We start from the raw sequence: 21,906 nt of genomic DNA, 5'->3' as shown, positions 1-21,906 counted from the left end.
ATTTTTTAGAAAATCCTAATGGAAAAATGGGATAAAGTGGAAAAACTACCTACCTAAATATACAGGAAATGTTTGAAAAATGTTATTTGAACAAACTGTTTTTCATATGCAGCTCCAGTTATTTTTTCATAACATTTCTGATGTTTTATTTTTGTTCTAAAGATTTAAAAAAAAGTACTGCTGCTCACATCCTATTCTGAGTTGGTGTCTGAGAGAGAGAGCAGGACTTCTTCCATTGGATTGTAACACAAGACAAGTTGAAGAATGAATCACAATTTGGCTTTAATTTGAAGTTAAAGAAAGATATAAAAACATTAAATACATTAAAACGTGTTAAAAACATTGACAGTCACTTCCATAGTGTGTGTACAGATTTGTATGCATCTCATAATTTGTAATATTTGTAAATGTCCCTCCTCTGCTGTCCTGCCCTAAAGACTTGTTCCATAACATGGGTTTTTCGCCCTCAGTGCAGACTTGCAGGCTTACACTTGCCTGTGGGTCTGCACCGTGTCTCCCTACAGACTTGATGACTGTTAGTAGCGCTCTCACCGATTATATAACGCGACATTAGAGGAAACTGGATAGGACCTGACTCGGCTAAACTGAGCCTGCAAGCCCAGCCTGAGGGCAAAAAAGACCAGAGTCAAGCACAAAACTACCAAACAACCCCGGAGTGAGGGGTTTGTGTGAGGCGGATGTGAAGACGGAGACGTTTACAGGCACACGAGTCATTTTGCAACTACAACAGAGCCGTAAAGCAGCCGCTGACTCAGCGTTGCAGATATTATCCACAGGAAAACCACGAACCGAGTCATATCTCGACCTGAGGGAAGCCTTTTTTTTTTTACTGGTCTTCATTCTGTTGCCTGCTGGTCTGAGCAAGTTCACGGGACCTGCAGGGCAACAGTGACACCTGAGGGACGTTTAAAGGGCTGCAAGGATAGAAGATGTACAAGGAAACTAAAAGTGACGCCACGGAAATGTGCTTATAGTAATTTTTTTGGAAAAACACAAAAGGCAGCACTTTGACTTCACTTGTTACAGGGATCATGATACTATTTGTATTTTGTCATTTCAGCTCATTTGGAAACAGGAAAAACTAATTATTGTGGAAACTGGAGTGTTTTTATTTGAGGTACTCTCTAATACATTAGTGAACGACGGCTAAAGTACGTTTAAAAAAATAAAAGCTTCAAAGTCCATAAGGTTGTGTGTTAATTACTTCGATGTGCTGAACGGCAAAGTTCTCAAAACACTTTAGTTATAAAAACAAAAACAAAAATGTTACTGCGACTCCAGGTTTATTTTACCCTCTGTAAAGACTGTCAGGCTCACGCTGGTCGGCAACCGTGTCGCCTTCGCTTGACGGCCTCTGAAAAGCACAGCGATTACGTCACAGTTTCAGTTAGTTAAAAAAAAAAAAAGGTGAGCCTGCAAGTCTAAATCCAGGGTTTAATAAGGATTTCCAGCCACAGCGGGAAAGATGACACCCACTTGGATGAAGAAAGTCTGGTATGAGGCGAGGACCGAGACATTCCCAGGTCCTCGTGAGCACATGGACGTCCTGGCGAGGACACGCCAGACGTATTACGTGTATTCCACGCCACGCCGAGCTCCGCCCTCCTTCCTCACACGGCGCTGGTCTCGGCCCTCAGCGGAGCCCTGTTCGGCGTCTGGCCTCGGCCCTGCCGCCTCTCCGCCTCCCGCCTCTCCCTCTCCTGCAGGTAGCGCCGGACCCCCCGGATGGTCTGCACCGTGAGCGCGGCGCCGATGGCGTACATCACGGCGGTGATGAGCCCGAACAGCGCCACGGCGGCGTCCGCGCCGCTCACGTCGCAGCTCATCCACGTGTAGCCGTTGCGCGCGTAGATGCGCTCGCGGCGCTGGCACACGTCCGTGGCGTTGATGCCGATGATGAAGTGCAGGTAGAGGCCGACGGCCACCACGTACGCCGGCGCGCCCAGCGCCTGGAACGCCAGCGCGGAGTACAGCTGCTTACGCGGCAGCCGGTGGGCGGGCTTGCTGGCGGCGATGACGAAGACCAGCGAGACGACGCCCATGACCAGGCTGAAGGGGATGCCGCCGTAGACGCTCGGCGCCCTCATCTGGCTGTACTGCATGTCCAGGTCGCGCACCTGCTGCAGCTCCGTGCCCTGCAGGTTGAAGTTGGAGTTGAGGTTGAAGCCGCCCACCGCCGCCGTCGACGACAGGCCCGAGGACACCATCTGTCCGGCGACCACGCAGATGAGGACCAGGGCGTTGGTGAGCACGGCGCAGATCAGGACGATGCCTGGCGAGCAGAGGGGGAAGGTAAAAGATGCCGGCGCGATCGCAGCAGCAGAATCAGCCTCCATTGGCGGCAACTTAGGCGATACGTCGACGACACCCGACTCTACGTCGACCGTCGAGATCACAGGCGCCGTCTTTAAAAATCATCAGATTAAGTAAAGAACCTAGACGTCATCTTAAACTCGGAGCCTCGTTTTATTCCACTTTTATCACATTGTTAAAAAAAGTTTTTTTTAAAAATAATATTAGGAATATTTCTAATATAACTAGAGTCCTGCTTTCTGGTCTAAACAAAAAAAAAAAAGTTTCACATCTTTGATCTTCTAAAACAAATTCCACTGCTCGTGCTGACGAGGACTAGAAGGTTTTATATATATATATAAATATATATTAAAAGGAAATATTAGCCTTTTCTCAGACATTTAGGTAATTTGATGTTTTCACTTTACTGAATGTTTTTTTTTCTATTAGGATTCCCTCTCGTAAACACAAAAAAAAAGAAAAAAAAATGTTCTTTTAAAAAGGAAACAAATTTGTGGTTTTCTTTCAAATTTCTTTTCTAAAATGTTTACTTTAAAAAGGAGAAAAATATTTTACACTTCCTTCTGTCATTTTAGTTAAAAAAGTTTTTTTAATGATTTTAAAATACATATTTAATTATTCTATTTGAACCGTTTTTTAAATTCAAATTTTTTGTTTAACAAAAAAAGTCAACATTTAATTTTTTCACGTATTGTATTTTGTTATTTTTTCACGCAAAAGCTGAGCTGCTTTTCCCAAAAGAACCATGTGTCGTATTTATAATATGTTCAATACGTATAATAATACACTTTAATTGGTTTTTAAATGATTTCTCATGTTACAGATTTGCTTTGATCTTTTATCAAACCTGCAGCAAACGTTTGTCTTTTTAAAAGCCGGGTAAAGACTCTTTCTTTGAAATAAGGCTTTTAACTATTGTCCTCGTTTGACCTGTTAGTATTTTATAATATTTTATCGATTTTTCTTACTTGTTTTTAACCTGTAGACCTATAATGTAGATTAAATTCGACTTGATTTCACCGTTTGTTTGGTCAATTGGCTCCGGCGACACATTGCCAAATTAACTCGTATATCAAACAATCCACTTCCCGCCTTCTTCACGGGACTCGGTTGAAACTTTGAAAGTGCAAGGCGGCAACATTCCAGGAACCCGTTTGTCCGGTATCCGCAGGAGGCGGAACAATCGACGGCGCAGTGAAACCACAAAAAAAAAAAAAAAAAAAAGTGTTGTCGCTGTGGCGCTGGCCTACCTCTCCTCGAGCAAATGTTGGTGCACTTGGATTCCTGGTGCTCCACCCGAGGGGGGGCGTCCCGCATGTGTTTATCAGGGGTGTCGGCAGCTTCTCGGGGCTGGTATGGAGGCCGGGAGGAGGACCTGGAGCAGAGAAACCCAGAAACACCCCCCACCCCCGATAACAACGGACATGGTTAATGCCTAAAAACTGATATTCCAGCAGATTTTAGCGGAAAACACAGGAACTATAAGTTATTAAAGCAGGAGGGACATCAGTCGGGACTATACCCACCAACGGACAGTCCATTTCCACTGCCGCCATTGGGCAGACGATACCGAGCGTTAAGAACTAGAGGATTCAGACGCTTGTTTTTGCTCAGCAGCACCAGACTCAACACATGAAATGCGTTTTAAAAGCGATGGCAGAATACGAGTTATGGGTGCGTGCTTGTGTTTTCCAAAGAGCGTCGAGGCTTTTCGTCGCCCAGTCGTCGATGGGTCGTCGAGGCACATGGGTGGCGGGAGGCAGGCGAGGTGGTAATCAAGGTGCATGGGTAGGTGGGGTTAATTGTTTATTCAGGTAGGTCGGTGGGGTCGGAAGCTACATAGACGAGGAAGGTGGCATAGAGAGGGTTTGGTAGATCACGGAGGTAGTCGTGTAGGGTATCTAGGGTTGATAGGTGGGACCGGTACATGGGTATAGATCCAAGGTTGGTAGAGTAAGAGATCTATCTTTTGTTCGAATATTTAAAAGAAAGAAGTATAATAAAGTGGGGCACACCTGTCAGGTGATGAACGGCCATCATGTGGCCGCCGGTGGTCTCCGTTTTTGTCCCGGTATTCCCGGTGTGTGCGAGGCGGACGACTCATACCTGCTCCAACGAAAAACACTTCTTTTAAAACGTATGCAAGTTATACGAACAGCATCTTTATACATTTTACGTGATCAGATCAAAGTATCCCCCCCCCCCTTAAAGTAGGAGCAATTCAAAAAGGGTGTTTTGTTTTTACTGGTTTCCCTGTTAACTGGTGACCAACTTCCTGCATCACCATGCCAGCAGCTGACTTAAAATCTGACTTAAAAAAAAGGTACAAAACTTTACTGTAAATGTGGTTAAGTGGCGTTCGCCAAGCATTTCTGTCAGTTTTTTTTTTTTTTTTTTTAAACATCTGCTGTTGCTAAAAGCCACAACAACAGATGCCGTACAATAGAGAGTATCCCGACGCCCCGGTGTGTGGTACTCAAGTTGTACAGCGCGTAGAAATAAAGTTGTGTGGAGGAAATGGATATTTCACCATCTATGTTTACAAATTTTTTTTTTAATCTTAATATACACAGACCAGCATGGTTCAGACCTGTTGCAAGCATGCCAGGCCTGTAGGGGGCAGTGTAATGAGAAGCACGACGGCATGCTGGTCAATCACAGTCCTCGGAAAAGAAAACAAAAAAAAACACGCAAGTTACTTCCTGCTCTTTCAGCGAAAACACTTTGTTTATCTGGAGCGATAAGCAAGCAAATTATAAAGCACAAGAACAAGTACAGATTTTTCATTTTCAAACTGTAAACACAAGTCACACAGACGACGATGAATTTCCTCCTGCCCGTCTTTAGATGCAAACCGAGACACAGAGTTTTTCTAAATCTCGACCGAGTTCAGAAATCATCGCTTCTGGCGACTCGCTGCAATGTTTATGTGTAAATGCGAGGCCCAAATGCAGAGAAATATCAGTATTTGTAAACACCTGGCTACATGTAAATGTGGCCTGGAACAATAACCCATAATAATAATAATACACCTTTCACCTTAAAACATACTGTTCACACATCCATGCGGCTACCTGTGTACATGTATTCATATTTATTTGTTTTTACTTCTTATATTATGTTGCTGCTGTTGTCAGATTGTCACCACTTTCCTTGTATTCCATGTGCATCTTAGAGGGAGTGGTCACCAGTTAACCGGGACACCAGTTTAACCGAAACACCTGAACACACGAGAAAACCGTCGGACGGCAAATCAACTTAAATCGCGGTTATAATCGAGAAGAAACTTTCAAAACGAAGAGGAAAAGGGTTGAAAGAGAACCTTGGGGAGGCGTCTTCGACTTCACCAAACGACAGGAGGCTGTTGTGTGGCTTCAAAACGCGACTAAAAGCAGAAAGAAAAGTAAACAAACAAACAATGACAAAGAGTTTGAATCGGAGCGGGACTCACTGACTCTCCGAATCCGACTGTCTGGACTCATTCCTGGACGTTTGCTCCTCTGCCAGAGTCCAACAGGTGGTAAAAATTAAAAAAAAGGGGAACGCAGCTCCGCCCTACCTGCAGCTGAAGGCGGAAGACGCGGCGGCAGGTGTCCGGGAGGCGCCGCCTCCGCCGGTGCGGCGGCTAGAGAGAGAGGCTGGTGGCCGGAGCTCCGGTCATCAGAGGCGGCCGTGAATCGGCCGCTTTGTCCGCCCGCCGGAGCCGAAGAGGAGCCGAAGAGGCTCTTGTGTTCAAGGGCTTCTTGTTATCTATGAGCTTCTTTTGTCTCCCGCTCTGGATGTTTACTGCCGGGACAAGTTCACATTCTGCAGCGTGGAGGACGATTAAAACACTATTTATGAGCCGTCAGTGCATATTTCCAGAGTCACCGAGTGACTGAATGGGTGGATTATCTGTGTGTCTGTTGTTTCTTCTTTCTAGTTTCTGCTTGTTGTATTTTTATTATACTTTTTTTTTTTTTAATGTGCAGAAATGTGTTTTATTTCAGTGTCTTCATAGATCAGAACTTGGACACAGGCCAGCATTTATATTTATTGGGAAAAAAAACAGTGTTTTGTGTTTATTTTAAGTTGTTTTGTCACATTTTTCGAGCTCGTTTTGTGCCATATTTTGGTATTTCTATGTTATTGGGCAGCATTTTTTTTTTTTTTGCTTTTTCCCCCGTAATATTTTATTTTGCAAGGGTTATTTGCAACCTTTATGTTTTGTTCTGCTTTTTTTTTAACCATTGCTTTAGTTGGTTTAGTTTCATATTGTGTTCATTTTAGCCTTAATCCCATGTGGCCGTCCTGTAACGGAAGGTTTGCCCGGTCCAATATGATGGCGATGTTGACGTACGGATCAGTTCTAGAGTGTATACACGAGGGGGCAGCAGAGGGATGTTGCGTCTCTCAAACACTTCCGGGTCGCTTCTACGTCACTATCAACAATAACACGAGAACACGGTCAGTGACAGTGAACCTCGGCTCCCTGGTTGCTTGTCCGACTCTCCGCGGTCATGTTGCTCCTCCGGCCTCACGGCCGGGGAGCTGTAGCCGCCCTTAGCTGCCTCCGCGCCGGCTGCACCGCCCCCAGAACCTCCGCTACATACATCCAGGGCCAGAGCCCGGAGCCCCGCATCCGAGAGTACTTCTACTACCTGGACCACCAGGGACAGGTGAGCAAACACGAGAACACGCCGCAAACACGACAAACTCATCGATAGTGACGCTTCATACTTTCTTTAAAAAAATTTTTATTTTTTTTTATTTTTAAAGCTTTTCCTTGATGACACCAAAGTGAAGAACTTCGTCACGTGCTTCAAAGGTAAACTCGATAAACATTTATCACCACGAAAGCAAACTAATATTTACATGTTTTCTCTTGTTTACCTTCAGTGTTGAGAGCTGGACGTGCTGTTAAACTCAAATAGCTCAATTTTCAGACGTGTATATGTGTTTATGAGTATTTATATAAAAGTAGTACTTAATCAGAATAGAAGTAAATTATTTGCAGCATTGCTAAGCAGAATTAAATACTGGAAATTATCAATACAACAGAGTAAAAGTTGAATTCATATGTCCGTGACTAGCTCCTACAACGTTTGGAGCGTAAAATAATCCAAAATGTCTTGGTTTAATGAAGTTTTCGGAGTTTCACACCATAAAGCCCGGTCAGAAAAGTACTTAAATATACTTAATTATCCTTAGTACTTAATTATAGTATTTAAATCGGCACCGTGAAACTAAAAGCAAAACAATGATTTCATGTTTAGAAATCACCCAGCTTACACACATATTTCAACGTTCATTATACAGAATTCATTTAATTTAAATACACATTTACTTTGTTACAAAACCTGACCATGATTAAAACCTCTGTAGAATTAAATATTAATTACATAATACATTATAAAGACAATCAACTCGTATTTAAACAGTTCCCACATTTCAACTGTTCCAGGAGTGAAGCTCAAATGACAACAAGGGAGTGCGCCACTTAAATACTTCCTGACAGTACAACTTCCGGTTGAAAGCAAATCCCCGCCTCCAAAAAAAGAAAAATCACATAATTTAACTAAATAAATTAGTTAATTGATTTTGTACGTCTGTGTCCACAGAAGTGACGAGAACTGAAGTGTTTGTATTTATTATAAATCTATTTAAAAAATCTAATCTATATAATGTTTGTCTATATTTATAATCTATTTATTAGAAATTATAAATTTAAAAAAAAGAAAATCTATTAGGGCTTCACGTGATATTATGCAGATCTATTATAAACTTGAGGGTTTTTAAAAAAATATATATATATTTTGATGTTCACCCCCATCTCCTTTTGGACAGACAAGCCGTTCCTGGTCTTCTTCTTCAGCCGCCTGCGCCTGAACCGGAGCGGCCGCTACGAGGACGACTTCCCCTTCCTGTCGCCGTGCGGCCGAGAGAGGAACTTCCTGCGCTGCGACGACCGGCCGGTGGTCTTCACCCACCTGCTGCCGGCCGCCGCCAGCGGCGACGGCCCCGAGCTGCTGTCGTACTGCGGCGGCGCCGAGACGCTGGCCGTCCCGTTCGTGCCGGACCAGCTGTACGTGCACCCGGACAGCGGGCGGCTGTACCACCCCTGCCCCGAGCGGCACGGCGGCGCCGGGCTGGTCTGCTCGGCGCTCGCCATCGAGCTCAGCCCGTTCTTCGTCTACGGGTCGGAGCGCGGCCAGTCGGGGCCGCCGACGCGCTTCGTGTGGCGCGGGCGAGAGCACACGCTGACCGACGAGCTGGCGGGGCGCTTCCCGAACCCCGCGGGGGGCGGAGCTTAATGTCGGTCAGCGACGCGACTGAGGCCTCGCATTTCTACTTTTCCCACCGATGTGACGAGGCCAGACTGAACTTTTTCTTGACCACGATGTTGAAATTATTATGTAAAAAGTGACATAAAGGTAATATAAGTTGTGCTCTGGGGAGTTTTTGATGTTTCTGTCAATCGCCGTCCCTTTTCCTTTACAGGCGAGTCTCAGGCTCCGCCCACAACGCGGGTCTTGATGCTCAATTCTGATTTTATTTATTTATGTATTTATTTTGCGCCATTATTTCAAACACGACCTCTATCAGACTGACGTGTGACCCAGTGGTTTCGGGCCCCGGAGCGCAGAAGACGCCATCGACAGAAGTAAATATGGACGCCATACAGGGTTGCCAGATGTGACTCACTGTTTCCAGCACAAACGAGGTAAAATCCAAACACTTCAATTAAAAAAATTAAAAAAGTCTGTGTAGAAATCAACCCTGAAACTATTAAAGAACTTGTCAGAGACACAGATGCAGCAAACAAATAAAATAAACAAGGTAAAAGAGAATTTGGCTCCCCGATTGCGGGAAACCCGCCGATGTATCTGGCAACACGGGGCAGCTTGTAGATTTATTTAAGTGTTTGTTAAATATCTGGATGACGTGACGAGGAAAAAAAGGAGAATGAGGGAAAACCACAGCTTTTATTCTGGCGGAGCCGCTTCCTCCGGCGCGTCTCAGTGACGTCGGTCATGACGTCAATAACGCGTCAGTCTGTCGGAATTGGTTCCACATATGAACGATCAACAAAGACGAGGGATCTGCAGATTCACGTAAAAACAACAAAAAAATAGGAAATGCGTGTTAAAAATGTATGTGAATGAGATTTAATTCAAATATTTTTTTCCTCATCGTTTCCTGTTTGCTTCACTTGCTAACAAATATTTACATCATCTTCATGGCATCGAAAACAAATGAGAGCGTTTAAACTTTCGTAGTGTTTTTTCTTTTTTAGGGTCCGTGACGCGACGCAACTTTTTGAAAACGCCGCCATCGTAAACATTTCTTCAGCACGTGCTCAGTAGACACACAACCAGAACATGTAGTGACTCCCAGTCCTCATTCTCCTGGGACTTTTGGTGCTTTTATTTTGACAGTCACATTAATGACAATCGTTACATTTATCAGTGGTCGGATGTTTGTCGGCGTTTCTCCCCAAATGTTTCGCTCTCATTTGACTTTTATCACCTAACAGAACGTCACAGTTTCTTGTGCAAGTTGAAGGACTTTTAAAGCACTTTATGGACGTAAATCGACTTTGTGACGTTGACATTTAAATAAAATAAGTTACATATATTGGATTTGTTAATTATTCATATATTATTCATATGAATAACAGTGATAATAAATAATTGCCGCAGGAAGGAAGAATGTCGTGTAATTCTAATATTTCCTGCTGATTAAATGTCATTTAAATATGTCTACACATGCATTGCAACTGAATTTTAATTAATTTCAATTATTAATATGATTATCGAATCATCTCTATGGGATTAATTATCTATCTATCTATGTATCTATCTATCTATCTGCTCAAGGGCATTCTACATGTGGACAAGGGGCAATGGGGAATTGAACCTGCAACCTCTCCGAGCCCCCTGACTTCTTTGCAAAAGAAAAAGGAAAAGTTTAATTTACCTCACTAGCATTTTAATATGGGTCTGCCAAATAGCAATATTCTATTTATGTGTTGTTTCTTTTTTCCCCCAAAACAAAGTGAAAATGACTTTTGTCCTCGAGACTATTTGCAGACTGACCCTCTGACACTGACGGCATGCGCGTGAGCCTGCGGTGGTTGTGGGCCGAGGAGGAGGAGGAGGAGGGGGCCGGGCTCACCCCCCCACCACCCTCTCCCACCTCCCACCCCCCCATCCCCGGGTTCGCCGCCGCCGCCGCCGCAGCAACATGGCAGCGCCTTCCTCTTCCTCCTCTTCCTCCCCTTCCTCCTCCAGCAGCAGCAGCACGCGCCTCCGCTTCATGGAGCGCTCGGTCCGGGAGCGGGCCCCCCCGCTGCTCACCGACCTCTACCAGTTCACCATGGCGTACGCGTACTGGCGGGCCGGGCGGCACCGGGAGCGCGCCGTGTTCGAGCTCTTCTTCAGGGACGCGCCGTTCGGCGGCGGCTTCTCGCTGTTCGCCGGTCTGACGGACTGCCTGCTGTTCCTGCGACACTTTCACTTCGCGGAGGAAGGTGAGGAGATTCGGGGGGGTGAGGGGGGTGAGGGGGGGGGGCTCTTTACTCTCTTCTACCCCGTAAAAAAGTTTATTAAAACTCATGTTTAACTCGCGACGGGAGGGACTTTACGCACCTCCACGCACAGCTGATTGCGCAATCCAAGGCAACGCGCGACCCCCCGTGGGGCTTTCGGTGTGTGTGTGTCGGGGGGGGGGGGACTTTGAAGTGTAGACCCGAACTTTAACCCACAATAATAACGTGTAATCTGTCGTGTGCTGCCGGGATCAGCGCGCGACGCGACGCGACGTGACGCACGGCTGGTAAATAAAGCGAAGTGAACGCGCAGAAAGGGGGAAAAACAACAACAAAAAAGAAAACAAAACAAAACATGGACAAGCCTTCAAACTGTCATCGACGCAATTATTGTCATAAATACTGCGATGTACCGGAAGTGTGGCCCAGTGGCACTGCGGTGCTGTGTAGCGCAGTTCGTCCAATAACTGTCAACAAGTTGCACGATGTTGCCAAAAGTATTTGCTCACATGCCTTCACACGCAGATGAACTTGAGTGACGTCACGGTTTTAAACTAATATCTTTAACTGGATATCTATGACTATATATCTCTCTACTATATATATAGTTTGTTTGTCCTCCATCCGTCGCTATATAAAAGCTTCAAGTCTTCCAGTAATGCTTTCAGAAGGAATGTGGTTAAAGATGTTTGAGTATTTCAGTTACATTAGGAAGGATCTACTGAAGTGACGGGAGTTCTCCCTGGAGGCGCTCAAATAAAAATCATAATACAAAAAGAAGATCTGACTTCCTTTAAACTGCTTGAATGTTTTTAACTCGATTCATCCTGGAATTTGGTTGAACTCCACTATTTTGCCAAAAGTATTTGCTCGCTTCTCTAAACTGTTCCCAGAGAGTTTGGAGGAGGAAATGATCCAAAAAGGTCTTTGTGTGCTGAAACTCTTCATAGTTTTATTATGAGTATTATTGTCTTGACGTCTCTATGAGGCTCTGCGCTCCGTTCTGGAGCTCACCTGGACACCTGGAGGTCAGGAGGTCTGGAGGCCTGGAGGTCTGGAAGTCTGGAGGCCTGGAGGCATTGAAGCCTGGACGTCTGGAGGTCTGGAGGCATTGAAGCCTGGAGGACTGGAGGTCTGGAGGCATTGAAGCCTGGAGGTCTGGAGGCATTGAAGCCTGGAGGACTGGAGGCCTGGAGGCATTGAAGCCTGGACGTCTGGAGGTCTGGAGGCATTGAAGCCTGGAGGACTGGAGGCCTGGAGGCATTGAAGCCTGGAGGTCAGGAGGTCTGGAGGTCTGGAGGTCAGGAGGTCTGGAGGCATTGAAGCCTGGAGGTCAGGAGGTCTGGAGGTCAGGAGGTCTGGAGGCCTGGAGGTCAGGAGGTCTGGAGGCATTGATGGCTGGAGGTCTGGAGGCCTGGAGGACTGGAGGTCTGGAGGTCAGGAGGTCTGGAGGCATTGAAGCCTGGAGGCCTGGAGGCATTGAAGCCTGGAGGTCTGGAGGTCTGGAGGCCTGGAGGCATTGAAGCCTGGAGGTCAGGAGGTCTGGAGGCCTGGAGGACTGGAGGTCTGGAGGTCAGGAGGTCTGGAGGCATTGAAGCCTGGAGGTCTGGAGGCATTGAAGCCTGGAGGTCAGGAGGTCTGGAGGTCTGGAGGCCTGGAGGCATTGAAGCCTGGAGGCCTGGAGGTCTGGATCTGTCCAGACCGCCACTCAGGAGACATTCTGTCGCTGCACAAAGGCTGGAATTCACTGAGCTCCGGACAGCGACTCGTTCTTTTCACTAAAATGTCTTTATTTACTCTGTGGTAAGTCGCCGGACCTGAATTTCGTGATTTGGAAAGCTGAGCAAACACCTTTGGCAACGTCGTGTACAAGAACAGCGATATATCTACGCTGTGAATCGTAAAGTAGAAAGGAGCTTTAGTTACTCTGGAACACCGACGCCATCGCAGTGTGAAAGAAATGTAAAGCTGAAATGCGGAGAGGAGGTGAAAACACATCAGACCTTGTGTTTCCTCAGCGTGTATGAACTATTAAAACTTAATCTGTTCCAACGTCGGCTGTGAGAAGCAGGAAGTTATCGGTTACCAGTGAGGAGGAGAAAGTTCTGGTGCATCTCTGTTCTCCTTAATGTTGCTGTATTCTTGTTATGTTTCTGTTAAGCTAGCAGCTGATTATTATTATTTTATATTCTTATATAAATATATACTTATTATTATTATTATCATTATTATGAATTTTATTTTTTATTTCTTTTTATTATTTGATATTCTTATAATTTTTTTTATTATTATTATTACGAATTTTGTTTTTTATTTATTTTTATTATTGTATATATATATTTATTTATTTATTTTATTATGAGTTTTATTTTTTCTTTATTTTTATTATGTTAGATTCTTATATATATATATTTTTTTTATTTATTATTATCATTATTCTGAGTTTTGTTTTTAATTTATTTTTAGTATAATTATTTTATATCCTTATATATATATATATTTAATTATTATTATTATCATTAGGATTAATTATATTTCTTATTTATTTTTATCATTACATTTTTGTTATTTTATTTATTTTTGTTCTTATTCTTGATTAATAAAATAATATTAAATAACTAATAATGGTAAACTTGACATTATCATTATTGCTTTTTTAACCTAATATCATACAGCCACGTGTGTGTGTGTGTGTGTGTGTGTGTGTGTGTGTGTGTGTGTGTGTGTGTGTGTGTGTGTGTGTGTTATTAATTGACTACAAACAAGCATGTGAATAATAAAGGTTCTTGGATGGTTTCAGACCTTCTCCTCTCGCTGCAGGATTAGATTATCTGTATGCAGAGTTATTAGATTGTGTGTGTGTGTGTGTGTGTGTGTGTGTGTGTGTGTGTGTGTGTGTGTGTGTGTGTGTGTGTGTGTGTGTGTGTGTGTGTGTGTGTGTGTGTGTGTGTGTGTGTGTGATAGAGAGACGTGTTGGACATGTGAGGAACCGGGACACGTGTTCTCCTAAGACGGATCACGTGTCGCTCCAGCTGTTTTAACGCCGTGTCCCTAACGTGTCGTCCCTCCCTCCAGATGTGGACTTCCTGCGCTCCGTCATGCCTCCGGACACCGACCCGGCGTTCTTCCACTTCCTGCGGAGCCTCGACTGCTCCGGCGTGACGCTGCGCTCCGTCCCAGAGGGCAGCGTGGTTTTCCCCCGCGTGCCCCTGATGGAGGTGGAGGGTCCTCTGGCCGTGGTGCAGCTGCTGGAGACCAGCTTCCTGTGTCTGGTCAACTACGCCAGGTACACACACACACACACACACACACACACACACACACACACACACACACACTTACTTCATGTTGCGCTCCAGACGGATCCGCCGCCGTCACTTGCTTATTGAGTTTTCCTGGCATTTCACAATAAAACACTTAATTTCCAGTCTAAATCGCATGGCTGCGGGAGTCAGAACTTCAAAATAAGATACTGGAGTAAATCCCAGTAGGGTTAGATAGTATTACTTCATATTCCCATGTTATAAAACACAGTTATTAAAGGAAAATGGTGTTAACAATCACCTTTGTTTTTATTTGGTCATGGTGAAAGGAATAGAACACACACACACACACACACACAGACACACACACACACACACACACACACACACACACACACACACACTTACTTCATGTTGAGCTCCATACGGATCCGCCGCCGTCACTTGATTATTGAGTTTTCCTGGCGTTTCACAATAAAACACTTAACTTCCTGTCTAAATTGCATGGCTGTGGGAGTCAGAACTTCAAAATAAGCTTTTAACTTTTATCAATCTGTAATATTCACACATTATAAAACGGTTATTAAAGGAAAATGGTGTTTACAGTTACCTTTGTTTTTATTTGGTAATGGTGAAAGGAATAGAACACACACACACACACACACACACACACACACACACACACACACACACACACACACACACACACACACACACACACACACACACACACACTTCATAACCACTCCTGAGTGGTTTTACGTGTTGAGCTCCATGCGGATCCGCCGCCGTCACTTGCTTATTGAGTTTTCCTGGCATTTCACAATGAAACACTTAATTTCCTGTCTAAATCACTTGGCTGCATGAGTCAGAACTTCAAAATAAGATACTGGAGTAAATCCCAGTAGGCGTTAGATAGTATTACTTCATATTCACACGTTGTAAAACAGTTATTAAAGGAAAATGGTGCTTAGGTAATGGTGAAAGGAATAGAACACACACACACACACACACACACACACACACACACACACGCACACACACACACACACACACACTGAGTGACGCTCCTCTTGCTCCGCCCCCAGCCTGGTTTGCAGTAACGCCGCTCGGTTCCGGCTGGCGGCGGGCCCCGGGAGGAAGCTGCTGGAGATGGGCCTCCGCCGGGCTCAGGGGCCCGACGGGGGGCTGAGCGCCTCGCGGTACACGCACATCGGAGGTGAAAAGAAAAGGAGGGAAATAAAAGGAGGAGAAGAAGAAGAAGAAGGGAGGTGGGTTTTTTTTCCCTTATAAATTCTTCCGTCTGACTGTGCGACGTGGCGTCTCCAGGGTTTGACCTCACCAGCAACGTCCAGGCCGGCTTCCTGTTCGGGATCCCCGTCGCCGGGACCATGGCGCACTCCTACGTCACCTCCTTCTCCTCCCTGGAGGAGGTGCAGCCACAGGTGAGCGCGGGTCTCCACTCATTATCCAGCGGCTGCAATTAATTTATTATTATTATTATTATTATTATTAAACCCCCGTGAACCGACGTCGAGATTCGACTTTATATATTTACACATTTCCAGTAAAAAAAAAACCAAAAACAACTGTATTTCCTGTATTTCCTGTGTGTCTCAGACTCTGGTGGCTCTGAACGGGGACGGCGCTCCAGTGGACGTCGTCTCTCTGACCAAAGGATGGCTGAGGCGCGTCTGCGAACTGCTGGCGGCCAAACCGGCGAAGATCCGAGAGGGCGAGCTGGCGGCGTTCCTGTCCTACGCCATCGCCTACCCGCGCAACTTCCTGCCTGTGATCGACAGCTACAGCGTCAGCTGGTAACTCCCCCCCCCAACCCCCCCCACTCCCTGGTGTTTACCCCCTACACCGTAGCATTAAATATCTGGTGCTTACAGACATGAGAAAGGAAATATAGAAATCAAACTCAAACTCAGACTCAGTCTTTCTTATCTTAACTTTTTTAATATACATTTTTTATTGATTATATTTAAATTAATTAATTATTTATTTTATTTATTTTATTTATTTTATTTATTTTATTTATTTTATTTATTTTATTTATTTTATTTATTTTATTTACTTTATTTTTATTTTTTTTAATTTAATTTAATGTTTATATTATATTATATTATATTATATTATATTATATTATATTATATTATATTATATTATATTATATTATTTTATATTATATTACATTATATTATATTTTTTAAGTACATCCTTACCTTACATGATCTTTCTGTAACGTTTCATATCTTACACTAAACCCCATCTACATGACATCGGTGCACAGAGGCACCAAAAATGCAACTTTATCTTAGTAAATCCTATACAGTAAATATCGTGTTATGTAGTAGTAGTAGAAGTAGTAGTAATAGTTTAGTTGCTCAACCAAATACAAAATGCAACAACGAGGAAAAAGGCTATATATCGACTCTATGTTTGAATAATTTCTAGATATGAGGTGGAAGATGATAATTATGTCCCTTTTAGACTGCAGCTCGTGGATTAGGGTCGAATTTATTTTAGCTTTTCGTTTTTAATGTCACCTGCATGGTCTTTAAACTATATTCATATTTTGTATTAGGGTCTGTTTTTAGCAAATCTTGTGTTAGTGTGTCGTACGTTGGCTTAACATCCTCATCAAGTTGTGTAACCGGCAACATTTTCACACCAAAATTACGTCTCGGTTGTTGGGTTTTTTTCCGCCCCCACAGGAGACTCAGTGTAGATGTGAAGGCAGGCAGGTGCCGCGCCTGTAAGTCGACACTGAGGGCAAAAAAAAAAAAAAAAACCCCACCGCCAGAGTGACATACATGATTGTGTGTGCGTTTGCAGCAGTGGACTGTTGAACTTCTGCGCCGTGGCTCTGACGCTGAGCGAGCTGGGCTACCGGCCGACGGGCGTGCGTCTGGACAGCGGCGACCTCTGCAGGCAGTCGCTGGAAGTGCGTCGCGTCTTCAGGCTGTGCGGCGAGCAGTGAGTGACGCGTTGTCGTGTGTCCGTCCACCTCCCCCCCCCTCAGACTTATCCTTAAAAAAAACAAAAAATACAAACCCCACGTCTCCACCCTCCGCCTCGGCAGCTTCTCGGTTCCCGCTTTCGATTCCCTCGTCATCGTCGGGACCAACAACATCTCGGAGCAGAGCATGGCGGAGCTCAGCAGGAAGGTGAAGGCGGCGCCCGGCTCTGCCCCCCCCCCGGATCTCCTCGCCCCCCCACCCCTCATGGTGTTTGTGTTTCAGGAGAACGAGATCGACACGGTGGGCGTGGGAACGCACCTCGTCACCTGCACCAAACAGCCGTCGCTGGGCTGCGTGTACAAGGTAAACAACAACAACAACAACAACAAGAAACACTCTAGGTGGCTGAGGAAACTTTAACTCGGAGTGTGTGGAGGAATAACCAACGTAAATAACTGTATTTTAGTGGGGAATATAAAATTGGTGTTGAAAAAAATAGATAAATCGAATTTTAGACATAAAAACAGAAAATCTCAACTTAAATGAGATTTTTATAAAAAAGGTAAAAATATACTTGCGTATTTCATTTATGATAATTTTTTTGAGTCATATTTTACCAACGATCCGACTCGGGAGTATGTAAACCAGGGGTGTCAAACATGCGGCCCGGGGGCCAGAACCGGCCCGCCATGTGATTTTTATTTAATTTTTTTAAAGTATAAATATGAAAACTGACAGAGGCTGATCTAAAAACACTAGATTGGCAAAAATGACATTCAAAACCGCCCTCGGTCAGAATTAATTAATGCAATCTGTGGGGATCACATAACGCAACACCTTTCACAATAAAGGTGTCCAATTTATGTGAAATGATACTTTAGACACGTAAACTCAAAAAGATTTCCAGATGATGACAAACTGTTTTAACCCTGAATACAAATACGATATCCAGATACAGGTACTGAGGAGTTTTTGGGGTTTTTTTTGCAAATATAATAATATCTGATTAACTTTAATATGTAAATTTCAGAACAGACTGGCAAATTCTTGCAGTTCAAAGAAGATCAAAAGAAGATCAAAAGAAGGAAAGACTTTGACATTTGTCCATATCTGCAGTTTAATATGTTACGTTTGACTTGTTCGGCCCTCCAGAGGTCAGATGAGGTTGATGTGGCCCCTCAACTAAACTGAGTTTGACGCCCCTGATGTAAACGGTGAATGTGGGTCATGTGATCACCAGCTGGTGGAGGTGAGAGGAAGACCCAGGATGAAGATCAGCGAAGACCCAGAGAAAAGCACAGTTCCCGGGAGGAAGTCGGTCTACCGCCTGCTGGACGGCCAAGGTGAGAGTTTCTCTGCTCAGTTTCGCGTCTCAAGAAACGACGACAATCCGAGCAGGAAGCTGCTGAAACTGGAGCGGCGGAGATTCTCCCCCTGCAGGTCTTCGGTGGTATTACACCCCGTTCTCTTCACATCCGTGGACCCAGATTACAAACGTCTGGGCATTTTTATCGTGACGCATATTTGGACGTTATTTACAAAAGGGGGCATCACACTTTTCAGTCAGTCAAAAAAGGATTCTCTTCTTTTCTCTTTCTAAACAAGGTCCATTTCCTCCATTGTTGTGTTCAGTCACCTGCTTTGATTCTCAGGTGAAAAGTAATTTTCCTCCATTGAATTGATTTCCTCCATGATGGAAATCCAGTGTCCTGTTCCTGGAGCGTCGCTCTTTAACCAGTTCCTAGTAATGACCTTCTTCAAAGCGATGATCATTATTTTCAAGAGGTACCCGTCTTCCTTCAAGATGATTCCTTCTGGGAACAATCCCAGACACAGAACCCGTGGGTCCCTGGGAACCTTGTATTCTAGGATGTCCTCCAGAACACCAACACTGTCGTCCCAAAAAGGCACGACCAGAAAATATGACCGTGATTGGCATTACATTCAACACTTTTGTTGTATTCCAGTCTGTTTGCTTTTGATTTGCGGTGTGATGAAAAAAAAAGCGTGTCAGATTTTTCCAACCAAACTCTCCAGCGTTTAGAGCTTGTGGAGCCGTGTTGTGTCACACCTAGCATTCTCCAGTCGTACTCTGAAATTTCGGTTTGCAGTTCATCTTCCCATTTAGATTTTAAATACAGTGAGGTATTACCTTTACGTTTCTGAAGAGATTCTGTTTGTGTTTTTTAATGTCGGGCCGAAATTCCCTTTATGGCCGAAGAAGAAAAACGAATCGTCTGAAATGGCTGAAGTCGGCGTCGTCGTTTCTCCACAGGCCATCCTTACCTGGACCTGGTGAGCCTGGAGGCGGAGCCTCCTCCGCGGGCCGGAGTCCCACTCAGCTGCTTCCCCGTGGGCGCCTCCGCCACCGCCACCGCCACCGCCACCGCCTCGGCGGCTCCAGCGCAGGTCGTCTGTCTGCGTCAGGAGGTGTTCGCCAACAGCCAGGTGAGGGCGCTACACTGACGGGGCTGGCAGTAGTACCCTGTTACCCTGGTGGCCATGGATGTTTGTTGTTGTCGTCGTCAGGGTAACCATTTCACTCAACTCCTGGTTAGCTTCGGATAACGTCGCATTGCCTTCAACAAAAACGGGGCGAGAAAGTTATGATTTTGGCTGCGTTTATTTATTTACTTACTTACTTACTTACTTACTTACTTACTTACTTACTTACTTACTTCTGTATTTTTTTATTACCTTCGCCAGCGGAAGTTGGGCGAGAAGGTTATGTTTTTGTTGTTTGTCTCATTCTAACATTACGGCTGGCGGCAGAAGTCACCAGTTAACTGGGGCACCAATGAAACCGAAACACCGGACAGTGAAGCGCCATCGTAACAATATCTACATTTTGTAACTTCATCAATAAGCACATAAAAATATATAGTATTTAATTTATTACCCACATCATATGGGGGGGGGGGGGGGGGGGGGGTAGTTGTGCAAGATGGTGGAAATGCTCCGATCACTCCGCCCACGTGGAATAGGGTGGAGTCGGTACTAGTGAAAAAAGCACCATAAGTAATCGTTAGCGTCACCGTTGTTGGCCTTCACGGTTGCCCCCCACCCCCCTCCCCCGGTGTGGCAGGTCACCCAGCCTCTGGGCGGCACGGCGGAGACCCGGGCGGCGGTGCAACGCTCCATCCAGACGCTACACGAGCGACACAAGAGGCTGCGGGAGCCCGAGTCCTACACAGTGAGTCCAGTCCGAGGCGCCGCTCAGCCCCGCAACGGCACCACTCCGGCCCCCAACCCTGTCGCCTTCCCTCCCTCCCACCAGGTGGCGCTGTCGGAGAGCCTGCACGAGCTGGTGAGCGAGATCCAGAGAGGAAGCAGCAGCAGCAGCAGCTTCCTATTGGCCAACTGAAGGTGACCCTGGTGGGTGTTTGTTGTTCCTCAAGTGCCTCATTCTGAACCCGAACACCGGAGACGGAAATGAAAGAGGGGAGATGAAAGAGGGGCGATGAAAGAGGGGAAATAAAACAAACAAAAAAAATCAAAACCGGTACAGTAACTTCCCCTCAGCAATTAACAAGTAGAATTTAACAAGTTTATACTAATGAAAGCTGAAAGCACATGCTAATAATACACACAAAAAAAACCACATGGCTCCAGTTATTAATCGATTGGCTTGTTCGCATCCCAACACTGAGAATTGATGATATTTTCCTTTAGCCAGTACAAATTAACACTTTGATTGTTTTCATGCATGAAAACAACTAAATAATAAACTAAAATGTCAATAAATGGTTAAAAAATATTTTTAAATTGTGTGAAATTCACCTTCAAAGTGAACTCAAATGTGAATTTATCAGCATGAATGTCTAAACCTATTAGGGGTTTAAAAAAAAAAAGTAAAAGTCATGACTAAAATTACAAATTAATTTATTTTTTTTACCCTTTAATCTGAGCCAAATATAGTTTCTTGTATGTAACTTGTTGGCTAATCAAGTATTTTGGATAATCCGTCCATCCCTGAGACGGCTTATTTAAAAAGAAAAGACATCTAATTAAATATATATTTCAGTTAAATACTGTTAAATTAATATGCTTTAACAAATAAGCGAGCCAGAGAACAGCAGCCACACTGCAAAACACTTTTTCCTTTTTCTTTTTTTTTGCTTTATTTGTTAAATGTATTCAGCCTGGTTGTCTTGCGTTCTTCATCAGATGAAGTTTAGGTAAAGGTTTGTTCCATGTGCAGGTTTCAGGGTGTAAATCCACAGTGTTTGTTAGCAGCTGGGCAAAAGAAAAATCTAAAGTATAACAAAAAAAAAACCTTTTTTTTATTTTATTCCTAAAATCTTTGAGCTGTAATGAGACACCAGATGTGTTTGGTGCAGACGCATCGATGACGAGTTGCACAGGGTCCAGGAAACCAGAAAAAAGAAAAAAAAATCTAAATTTTTGGGGACTTTTCTTTTTCTTTTCTCTCTTTTATGAATGAAAGACTTGAATTTGTGGACTTTTTCATCTGTACCTCAAACATGTGACTCTTGCATGTAAACATTGTTACCTCAGATGTTAAAGACTTAAAATAAAACTGACCTTTTAAAATGTTCAGGAAATGTTTGATGTCATTGTGCGTTTTTGTGCATTTTTTATTCTTATATTTTTGTGTTTATTTATTTGTACCGGTACCAATCGCAATCAGGCCCCCGAAAGTATCGTGAGACTCCTCTCAGCTGATGGCACGGACCCCGGGGGTCGACTGGCGTCATCGGTTAAGCACTCGCAAGTACTTTATTGACGTAGCGCCACCGTATGTGTACCACCGTGAGCTACAAACCACCAGAGGTGGACAGAGTGCTGCAAA

General features: G+C 44.4%; 3 protein-coding genes across 4 annotated transcripts; 2 read left to right on the top strand and 1 right to left on the bottom strand.

Moving 5' to 3' along the window:
• Positions 1-286: 286 nt before the first annotated feature.
• Positions 287-5,849, bottom strand: LOC308137417 (MARVEL domain-containing protein 3). Of its 2 annotated transcripts, none has more exons than XM_080506092.1 (5): positions 5,786-5,849; positions 5,657-5,719; positions 4,350-4,440; positions 3,585-3,709; positions 287-2,293 (listed from the first exon to the last, which is right to left on the bottom strand). In XM_080506092.1, the coding sequence occupies exons 3-5, from the start codon at positions 4,436-4,438 to the stop codon at positions 1,632-1,634; spliced, it is 876 nt and encodes a 291-aa protein (XP_080362218.1). In that variant the 5' UTR covers positions 4,439-4,440; positions 5,657-5,719; positions 5,786-5,849; the 3' UTR covers positions 287-1,631. The 2 variants fall into 2 exon arrangements, with proteins under 2 accessions (XP_080362218.1, XP_080362217.1); XM_080506091.1 differs by lacking the exons at positions 5,657-5,719; positions 5,786-5,849 and adding exons at positions 4,925-4,997; positions 5,374-5,427.
• Positions 5,850-6,774: 925 nt separating this feature from the next.
• Positions 6,775-8,703, top strand: cUnh8orf82 (chromosome Un C8orf82 homolog). Its single transcript, XM_080506740.1, has 3 exons — positions 6,775-6,992; positions 7,093-7,141; positions 8,161-8,703. The coding sequence occupies exons 1-3, from the start codon at positions 6,834-6,836 to the stop codon at positions 8,625-8,627; spliced, it is 675 nt and encodes a 224-aa protein (XP_080362866.1). The 5' UTR covers positions 6,775-6,833; the 3' UTR covers positions 8,628-8,703.
• Positions 8,704-10,542: 1,839 nt separating this feature from the next.
• On the top strand, positions 10,543-21,658 carry naprt (nicotinate phosphoribosyltransferase). The gene is made up of 12 exons (XM_080506096.1): positions 10,543-10,846; positions 13,940-14,150; positions 15,216-15,346; positions 15,457-15,572; positions 15,748-15,944; positions 16,969-17,109; positions 17,216-17,300; positions 17,376-17,456; positions 18,334-18,436; positions 19,369-19,541; positions 20,179-20,286; positions 20,371-21,658. The coding sequence occupies exons 1-12, from the start codon at positions 10,561-10,563 to the stop codon at positions 20,455-20,457; spliced, it is 1,719 nt and encodes a 572-aa protein (XP_080362222.1). The 5' UTR covers positions 10,543-10,560; the 3' UTR covers positions 20,458-21,658.
• Positions 21,659-21,906: the final 248 nt, after the last annotated feature.

The sequence above is a fragment of the Blennius ocellaris genome (assembly GCF_963422515.1).
Source record: "Blennius ocellaris genome assembly, chromosome: 12".
Lineage (NCBI taxonomy): Eukaryota > Metazoa > Chordata > Actinopteri > Blenniiformes > Blenniidae > Blennius > Blennius ocellaris.
This window is presented reverse-complemented; position numbering and strand designations above follow the sequence as displayed.

Excerpts from the sequence above, each read along its gene's own strand:
- LOC308137417 (XM_080506091.1), bottom strand. Across the intron at positions 3,710-4,349 it reads GGCCGTTCATCACCTGACAG|GTCCTCCTCCCGGCCTCCAT; the intron begins GTGTGCCCCACT and ends TCTCTGCTCCAG. Across the intron at positions 2,294-3,584 it reads CAACATTTGCTCGAGGAGAG|GCATCGTCCTGATCTGCGCC; the intron begins GTAGGCCAGCGC and ends TCTGCTCGCCAG.
- cUnh8orf82 (XM_080506740.1), top strand. The coding sequence starts at position 6,834 with ATGTTGCTCCTCCGGCCTCACGGCCGGGGAGCTGTAGCCGCCCTTAGC. Across the intron at positions 6,993-7,092 it reads ACCTGGACCACCAGGGACAG|CTTTTCCTTGATGACACCAA; the intron begins GTGAGCAAACAC and ends TTATTTTTAAAG. Across the intron at positions 7,142-8,160 it reads CTTCGTCACGTGCTTCAAAG|ACAAGCCGTTCCTGGTCTTC; the intron begins GTAAACTCGATA and ends CCTTTTGGACAG.
- naprt (XM_080506096.1), top strand. The coding sequence starts at position 10,561 with ATGGCAGCGCCTTCCTCTTCCTCCTCTTCCTCCCCTTCCTCCTCCAGC. Across the intron at positions 14,151-15,215 it reads TGTCTGGTCAACTACGCCAG|CCTGGTTTGCAGTAACGCCG; the intron begins GTACACACACAC and ends CTCCGCCCCCAG. Across the intron at positions 15,573-15,747 it reads TGGAGGAGGTGCAGCCACAG|ACTCTGGTGGCTCTGAACGG; the intron begins GTGAGCGCGGGT and ends TGTGTGTCTCAG.